The sequence below is a fragment of the Crocodylus porosus genome, unplaced genomic scaffold (assembly GCF_001723895.1).
Source record: "Crocodylus porosus isolate Cpor-Errol unplaced genomic scaffold, CroPor_comp1, whole genome shotgun sequence".
In the NCBI taxonomy this organism is placed as follows: domain Eukaryota; kingdom Metazoa; phylum Chordata; order Crocodylia; family Crocodylidae; genus Crocodylus; species Crocodylus porosus.
In genome coordinates, this window is record NW_017728906.1 from 174,847,568 (window position 1) to 174,856,979 (window position 9,412).

Consider the following 9,412-nt stretch of genomic DNA (forward strand, 5'->3'; position numbering starts at 1 on the left):
GGTCTAACAAAGGATATATTGTCTGCCATTGAGCAGCAATGTTGTATTTAGTACGAGGTGAGTCAGGAATTGGAAGAACACAAGGATGCAGCTCAAGATTGAGGTAAAAGGTAGACTGTAAATAGGGGACAGGATTCACAGGGTGTAATAAGAATATGACAGGTATCCAAGGCAAAAAAGGAGTTACATATTTAGCTTAATCAAAGCCATTTCTCTGGAAATGCTCTCCTTAAGAGACAGAACTAATCATCCAAAACATTCAGATCATTACTGTACTACCTGACATGCAACCTCTAAACTAAAATGCAGAGAGTACCTTGGGATGTAACACACTAGTGCTGTGAAGGTTACACCATTAAAAAGGTAACGTTAACCTAGATTCTCCCCCGCATAAATTTAAATAGAAGATTAAATAATTTGTTTTAAAATTTCAACAGGCTGCAACTAGGAGTAAGATACTCAACCTGAACTTCAGTTTTGTAAAATGAGTAAGACTGAGGATGAGGGAAGCAATGGAGTTTGAAAGCAACAAAAATTATAGCCTTGGCCCCTACTTTTGATGTTTTTCTTACCCCAAGACTGATGCAAGGAAAAAAAAAAAAAGTTTCAAAAGCAGGTTCTGATATGTATAGGTGTCAATACTCATTCTAGTGTTGTAGGAGGTGTCAATACTCATTCTAGTGTTGTAGGCAGCCTCTTTCCAACTTGCTGCCTACCAAGTTCTGAAATAATCAGAAATGTTTGTTTTAGTGAATCTTATAAGCAAGAGATGCTGGGGGTTCCAATTCTGTCTGGTTTCTAAGGTCACTGGAGAAAAATCCCAATGCCAATGGGAGTTTTGCCTATGAAAACATGGCATGATCCACCTCTAAGTAGGAGTTGTGATCCATATTGTACTATTTCTGTGAGCACTGAAATGACAGCATCAAAATCTACAAGAACCTTTTTGAAAAAGCTAATTCTCTTCCAAGTGTCTGGTCACATCAACTTGGAAGAATAACTACCTCTATAAAGAATTGAGGGCAGGAGTTTCTGAAGTGTAGCCCATATGCCACTCATAGCCTGTGAGCCTTTATGTGGCCTGCAAATGGCCTTTTTAATAGTGGCAGCCCTTGACAGAACCAGTTGATTGGCCAGGCTGTATCCAGTGGCAATTCAGTAGTAACTGACAAACTATAGCAGCAGCCATGTGATTCTCCTTTGGGTAACACTGTATACATCAGGCATTTCACGTTACATGTAGTGAACATAAAAGTAGTACATCACAGACTCATTTTGTTAGTGATGTCCAACGTAACTGTCCCACCCATCAAGTGCCCCTTCATGAACAGTGTTGGGATCCTCTGACAAAGTCTGCTGTAAAACATATCAGAGTCCACAGTAAGAGTTGCATAAGAGTAAATCTTTAAGGAGCTCTGGACCAGACCCAAATTGCTCTTCACATTTGCTAAGGACAGGCACCTCTAAACCGATTATAACCCCTCCCACTCAGTCCATGGAAGCAGAGAAGCATTTATTACATACCTTAGAAATAAAATCCACGCTCTTTTCCTCTTTAGAATGACATATAATTTATTCATATAATTCACAAGTCATTGAGCAATCCTCAAAATTTAATCTCAGTATGCAAGTGATTACACAAACATCTAATACTAAAATTGATTGTTTAGAAGGTAAAAAAATACCATGGGTATGAAATGCCATGGCAAATACTATTCCGTATGCTACACATCATCAGAGCATCAGACACTTTTTAAAAAAATCAATTTTCCCTATATTTTTAAAGCAGTCTTGGGAAACTATTATGTTTTTCTTCTAAACCTGCCCATTCAATTATTTCTCATAGTTCTTAGGACCAGAGTTAACACCACAAAGCAAACATTTCAGTATTTTTTTTCTATTTGTTCCCCTGAAGTGCCAAGCAGCACACTACCAAATCATGTCTCCCACTGATATGCGAAATGTGAACCCTCTCATTTCCAAAGCAGTGCACCAGAATTTAGATGTGCTTGAGGGAGTCCTCGCCCTATGCAACCTCTTGTGAAGGTGACCCCTTCCAGTATTCAGTTATGATGAATGTATTTTCTCTTCACTATAAATGCAATAAAGTCTTCAGCTTATTTGGGATTCATGCAGCTGTGGAGTCCTATTGAAATTCTGCATATTTTAAACAAATTGGTTTCCACTGAAGTTTGTATCTCATAAGCCTCATTAATTTTTCATGAAGCACATATGGTTGCATGGAAAAATCTGGACTTTAATGTGTGCGTCTGCATTTGATTAAGGTTACATACATTATCTTCTAGATAAGGTCCAAACATGTACTTTGCTTGAAATGTCAATAGTTGTCATAAAACATATCAATAAGTTAAAAAGCTTGCACAGTACAAGATCCAGCTAATGATTCCACATATACAAAACACAGCAAGAGAAATACAATTCAATGAGAAATTATGGGAAAAAGTCTAAAAAAATAGAAAACTCTCAATACCTGAATGTAACACTGAATTCAGAATGTAACACTGCATAATGCCGCAATATGAGCACCCGTTTAATGAGAAACCCCCTGGAAAGACAAGTGCCAGGGGATCTAGTATTTATGACAAAAATAGATGAATAATGCACCAAAAAGCATGCATACAATCGCCATGGTCATTCAGCATGTCAGTGATGGTCTAAACTGTGATCTAATACAAGAGTGAGGCAGTGTTTTCAAATCAAATCAGTTGAATGACTACATGTTGATTAAGCTTTCTGAGGCAGCAAAGTGAGGGCACAGAGCCATATCTGGATTCTGGAGTTGTTTTAAGATTCGCTTGTGAAATTTCTCTCTCACACGATTAAACTCCATTATGTCCAGTGGATCCTCTTCAATCCAGAATTTATGGAATTCATGCATCAAGTAACCTAATAAAAGATATTTGAATATTTAAGAAATTAGAAGGTAGCAAAACCTAGTCCCTCTTATGTAGAGAACAGCAAATACTGCAGTTAGAAATTATAACGGACACTGTGGTGTCCGGGCAAGTCTGACGTATTTCATGACATACTAAGAAAATAAGGAACAGAGCATACCCACATAAAAAATGCCTTCAAGATGTTTCTTGAAGTAATTAAAGAAAGTCACTTGCAAAGATACGTTAGCAACAGAAATGTAATTAGCATAATTCACTTCCTAATCACGGAAAGTATATTTATGTGACACCAGGATTGGAGCCTCAATTCAGGATAATATTTAATTGTGTATTTTAAAAAGCTTTAATGACTAGGGATTTTTTCCTGAATTGGAGCCTGATTTTAGGAAAGCATTTTTGAAAAGCATTAACAAACTTAAATTACTGAATTTCTGCCAATGTATTTATTACTCATTTTTTCCAATAAATACAATTAGTAACTCTCTCATCTGCTGACATGCAGTTAATGAGCTGTTAGCGTTTGGTTGGAGAAGTAAAATATGAAATAGACTTTAACATGAAAAAAGTCATGAGTATAAAAATAAAGAGAGCTGGCATTATTAATAAGACTAAGTCTGTTCCCAGTCTCCTTTGCTTATTTCATTTTCATCTGTGAAAAAGAAGCTGTTTTTAATATGAGCCTTAAGGAAATGTCTGTTATAAAACATTTATTGAACAGGCCCTTGCTTTTTAATATAACACAATTTAATGTATATGTTTCAAACATGCACTTTAAAAACAACATGTAAAGATTGGATCTTTGTAAGAAACAGTCAAATAATATTACATTTATGTATTTTTAAACAAATTAAGGGATTCTGGTAAATTCTTGTTGCAGATAATCTCAGCTAGGCAAAGGCCAAGAGCAAAAATGAGATATTAGCCTTGAAAACTGCCTCTTGCACAGGGGAAATGGTAGTTAGAAACATTTTCTGATGTTTATTCAAAACTGCCATTTTTCAAGGCACACAAGACAAATTAAGACTTATTTTTGTTTGCTCCCTCTGTGACAATCTGGAAGTCCTATGTCACTTCCTTCAGTGTTCTGGACATGGACCTTTGCCAGCATAAAGCCCTGTGTCAAGAAACAGCATGGCTTGTGGGAAACAAGATACATATCCAAATGGTTTTTCTTTATTCTGATCCAGCAAAACACTGAAAGTCTATACACCCTAAGCATGTGCATACATCTGTCACTGTTCAAAAAAGCAGATAGGCATATGAGTTTTTTAATGTAATTTCTTATCAATTTATTTTAGCACATCATGAACAAGCATAACAGAGTGACATACCATAGGACTCCTTTATTATATACATTTCTCCCCCTGTACTTTGGAAGAACATCTTATTCTATTCTTTTCACTTCAGCCAATTTTTACAAGCTACGCACTGCATAGCAAGATGAGATGATCAACTAAGCCATTTTAATGGGACAGTCAGATGCTCTTCCTAAAACTGGGAGATTTCTCTGAAAGAAAAAAATAATCTAAAACCCCTTTAATTAAAAAACTGAAGTAGGTAGAAAGTGGTATTGTTATTTAAACAGCAGGGAGAGTGGCTTGGTATTGTGTGTGTGATTATTTTTGATAGGTCCAAAGGATCTTCAGGTAGAGCTTAGGGCATTGCTTACCATGTCAGATTTCAGCACTGGTGTGGGAACACTGGGCAAAATTCTGCACTTGGCTCCACCCATTCAAACCCAATTGAAGTCCAGGAGGCCTGGATGAGTGTGGATAAGGAGACTTTGCTCCAGTTCTTGGAAAGTCAAAGCCTGTAGTGCTTTTGCCCAAAATGAGTATTTGCTGAGCACTGTAATTTTGACTTTCAATTGAGACGTACAGCCTGCAGGAACTTACTGCAGCCTAACTGCGTCTCGGTTTTTCTCAGCCGTATTCAATCAGTAGAAGCTTAGAATGACTGTAAAGTGCAGGGAAAAACAGTGCAGAGGAATACAGAGCTGTCAAACTCAGCCACGAATAAAAACATTCAGAAAGTTGATTCCTACCCTTTCATCATTAAAAATGAAACTTGCTTAAAATTTTTTTAAAAAGAAATGATGGTTTTGTTTACGATCAAATCCCTGACAGACCAAACACCACCTCTTCACTTCCCAGTATCCTGAGATGATTACCACACACAGTCCTCCCATTCTGGGATGACTCCAGCCCCTCCTATTCCCAGAGTCCCCTACTCTCAACTCAGCCATCCTAGAAAGCATACCCCATCTTCTTAATCCTGTATCAATTAAGGGGAGAGGATGCTCACTGCACTCCTTCTGCATGCCTGGCCAGGGAGCTCTTAGATAGATGCACAAAACAGGGAGTGGAGTAAGCAGCTGTAGGACAGCAGGTGGGAACAGAAAGCTTTGCTGTGCCGGAAGAAGGCTGACACCTGGTGGCTGGAGCAAAAATTACTCCTTAGTTACAAGAGTTGGCAAAACTCTGAAGCTGTGACAACACTGAAGAGAAAACATGGTCTTATCCAGGTCAGCTGCTACCAGAACAAAACAGAACATCGCAAAGTTATTTGATGAAACTAATCAATGCACAGTGTAAAGAGTAAAATCTGCTTTGTCCCTGAGAAAAGCTATTTCAAATGCTTGGATTCACTGTTGATTAACCATTTCTATGTGAAGTTTGCCTTAAACCTAAAATTAATTTCACAATTCACTGACTGAGATAAGATATTGGAAGGTTGTCCAGTAGGAACAGGATCTCTATTGTGTATTTGGATAAGAGCAGCTGCATTGCACTGCCGCTTTAGTGGAGCCACTGACAGTGCCCTATGAGCTGCCACCCAGGGTGCTCAAACATCCAGTTGTGCCTCACCTATTTACTGTGTAACTACCTGTATTCCCCTGTAACTAACTGTGCCATAAACAGTGAACAGGAAGCAGCTGTCAAAGGGCTGCTATTAGAAGTCTTTAGTTAGCTATTAGAAGCTATTGGGCTGCTATTAGAAGCTAGTTAGTTTTGTGGCTATCTTCCCTCATTTTCAAGGCTCTAACAGCAGCTGCAAAATGGATTACCAAAAGCTTTGAAAATGAGGTGAGCTGGCTGGTTCTGGTGTTGCCAACATCACAGCACTGAGACGAACTTCACAATTCACGATTATGTTAAGTTCAGATAATACATGACCTGTTTTCCATCCCAAGACTCTATATTTACAGCGAGAGCATTTATTGCCAAACTACATTTTTTAAAGCATTCCAGTAACCTGATGCTTCAGCTCACCACTCTCATTTATCACCTTGAGGCCTTGCTCTGTACTGATTTCCCCATCACATATGCATTGCACTTAAGCACCGCAGAGAGGATGCAAGGAGTACAGCTCAAGAGACACGGTTGGAAAAATGTGTCAATGAAACAAAGGAAAGAAAAAAGATAAATTCAAGGGTGAGGGGAAAACTGTGGATGTAAAATGACAGAACTTGGTAAGAAGGGCAGATGGGAAGATAACAGAAACCCTTTGAAATCCACTTCCATGGTCTGAGGACTGATTTACATAGATAGGAAGGTCACATTGATTTGGGCTTCCCAGATTCCCGCCCCCCAGAGCCCCCAGATTGTACCATGTATCCATTTTGTAGAACAATGTACAAGTAGTAGAACTATGCTTCAAGGAACAAATCTTACAAAGATAATGAGATTGGGATGTGAGTATCAGGGCTGTGCTAACAGCGCTTCATGTGATTCACCAACCTCAAATGACCTAAAGTACACGTTCCCAAACCTTTTCTTATTGTGAAGAAAATCTTCCAGATTTATCAGCTTCCTGTGTATCCCTACCAGCATGCATTTTATATTTTAACCCCTTGAAGCCAATTATTCCAATGAAAATTAAATCTCCCACTACAAAATTTCTCCTACATACCCCCAGCGACGTTTCACATACCCTCAGGGCAGGGGTACATGTACCTCAGTTTGGAAACTCCTGATCGAAAGGAAGAAAATAAAAATATGTATACTTGGTAATGGAAATCCAAAGGAAACTCACAGAACGTCTGCTGGAAATGGGCCAAGGTTGGAGCTTCTGGAGCCACATTGTAGAAATGGGTCTTCAGAGCACTGCTCACCAACAGGTTGTACGCAAGGTCTGTTATGTTAATACCAACAATAGCAAAAGAGTAACTGGAAGAAAAGAGCAGCACTTGTAAGAAGTTGCCAGCGTTTCCTATTAGATGCTTAAAGGCTGAAGAAATTAAGCAACTAGCATCAACTCAAATGCACAATGGATCTAACACTTATAGCTAATTCTTCAGTGCTGTGTTTACTCTTTTATCTAATGATATTCTTAAAATTGTAAAGACATGAGAATATTTATCCATTATAGTACAAATGTACTATCTAGAATAACAGGGCTTCTATACACAAACATGGAGACTGCTCCGATGCGCTGGAAATTCAGTGCATCACAGCAGACTCAATTGATCAAATCTGCTGGAGCACGAAAACTGATGCATTCCGGCAGCCTTCCACATCACATGTATCAGAATCACAGCACATCTCTGTGCTGAAAAAATGACTGGTGCACTTTGAAATAAAACACGATGAGCTTTAGTTCAAAGTGCCTGCCACCATTTTTTCAGCACAGGGATGCACGTTGATGCTGATACATGTGACATGTGGGAGCTTTTAACCAGCACAGTTCACTAATTAAAGTGCCCATTGCTGCATCCCAGAGCACGTATAAAAATGCCCATACATTCTATATATGATAATGTCCCATGCCATGTTAAAAATAGTTTAGGCATTAAACTAGTCATTTTCACTGAAGCAACAGGGAAACATTCTTGTACAGCAGTGGTTTTTACAATGTGTTTTATTAAACCTGATAACCATCAGGGGTTCTGTAAAAAAGAAACTGGGGGTAATGGCAGAGCAGGGCAGAAGGCAGTGCACTGCTATTGCTGGGCTGGGTCACCTGGCTCCATGTCAGCTCTCACAGCCTGCGGAGCCAGGGGTAGGGGTTCTGCAGCAAAGGAACTGACATGGAAGGGTTCCGTGACTCTAGGAAGTTTAAAAACCACTATTGTAGAGGAGGAATAAAGGCTACTTATTAAAAGTCTCTGAGTTCACAGAAGGATTGTTGTATATTTATAATAGGATGTTCTCTGTTAAACTTTAAATGCTTTCCAATTAATTCATATTATACTGTTAAGAAAGTCAATTATCTAAGAAGGTGCATTTTACTAATTGCCAAAATGGGCAAAGAAAAATGAAGTTATTCCATAACTTGTGATGCAAACAAACATAAGGAAAATCAGCCTTTTTGGGGGTGGAAATATGGGGAACAAGGCAGAATTTCTCAGGCAGCAGAAGCTGATCATAGCACGTGCTTATGTGAAGGGGGAAGAAGCCAATATGTTTTTCTTTTATGGTGTGATAAGGCAACTATTTTTCCCTAGTTTTCTTTTATAAACATGCCTCTAGGAACTTAAGTGGATATTTAGCACCTTTCTTTTTTGTAACCTTTAACATATAAAAACATTAGCTTAAGAAAACCAAGCCACTGCTGTAGGATGACATCAGTCTTTTTGTTGGGGGCAGGAAGAATTGGTTTCACTAAAAACTCAGTCTCAAAACCCTTGTAGAAGCACAGAAAAATAAATAAGCTGGAAGCAGCCAGCAATAAAATGAGGATATACACACTGAGACCCGAAATGAAGTTTAAGGCATCCCTATTGTTCCAGTAAATATTCTACTACTGGTATTAAAATATTACTTGTTTATGGCTCAGGTCACAAACTATTCCTAGCGATAGTAGTTTAGAAAGTCACAGAGTAATGCAGTCATGTCAAAATTGCAACTAAAAATGCTATGCTGTTCTTCATTCCCAGATGTAACTTTTGGGGGCAAATAAGCCTGAATTGATGTGTGTGAGAATGTTGAAAGTGAGATCCATTACATTCAGATCTTCATACGAGTATATAATGACATAGATCTCCAGGGTATCCGACAAGTCATTTTTTGTTGCAAGGCATAGGCAATTAGTTGTTCCTTAGCTATCTTAGCCATGCATTGATTAAAACACCTGCCATTGTCTTATGCTTGTATGTGCAGAAATGTCATTAAAATTAAAGCAGGAAGAAACAAAATTTTTAACACAAGGACAGATTTGTATCTAATCAATAATCACTGAGAATGATGGATGTAGTCTTTCTGGACTTCAGCAAGGCCTTTGACACCATCTCCCATCCCATCCTCATTAAAAAATTGGGTGACTGTGGCATTGATGCCTACAGTCAGATGGACTGCAGATTGGCTGAAGGGTCACACTCAGAGGGTGGTGGTGGATGGGTCATATTCGACCTGGGGAGAAGTAGGCAGCAGAGTCCCCCAGGGCTCGGTCCTTGGGCCTGCACTGTTCAATCTCTTTATCAGTGATTTGGACGATGGGGTGAAAAGCACCCTGTTTAAATTCACTGATGGTACCAAAATTTGGGGTGAGGTGAGCAC

The 9,412-nt window shown here is 38.7% G+C and overlaps 1 protein-coding gene across 4 annotated transcripts in view; it reads right to left on the reverse strand.

The window, feature by feature from the left end:
* Nucleotides 1-1,554: 1,554 nt before the first annotated feature.
* Nucleotides 1,555-9,412, reverse strand: part of ELMOD1 (ELMO domain containing 1) — a 55,972-nt gene continuing 48,114 nt past the window's right edge. For all 4 annotated transcript variants that reach the window (XM_019530242.1, XM_019530244.1, XM_019530245.1 and 1 more), the window contains 2 exons: nt 6,951-7,084; nt 1,555-2,907 (listed from right to left, as the gene is read on the reverse strand). In XM_019530242.1, the coding sequence (XP_019385787.1) occupies nt 2,735-2,907; nt 6,951-7,084 (307 nt within the window). In that variant the 3' untranslated portion in view covers nt 1,555-2,734. The remainder of the gene's footprint in view (nt 2,908-6,950; nt 7,085-9,412) is intronic.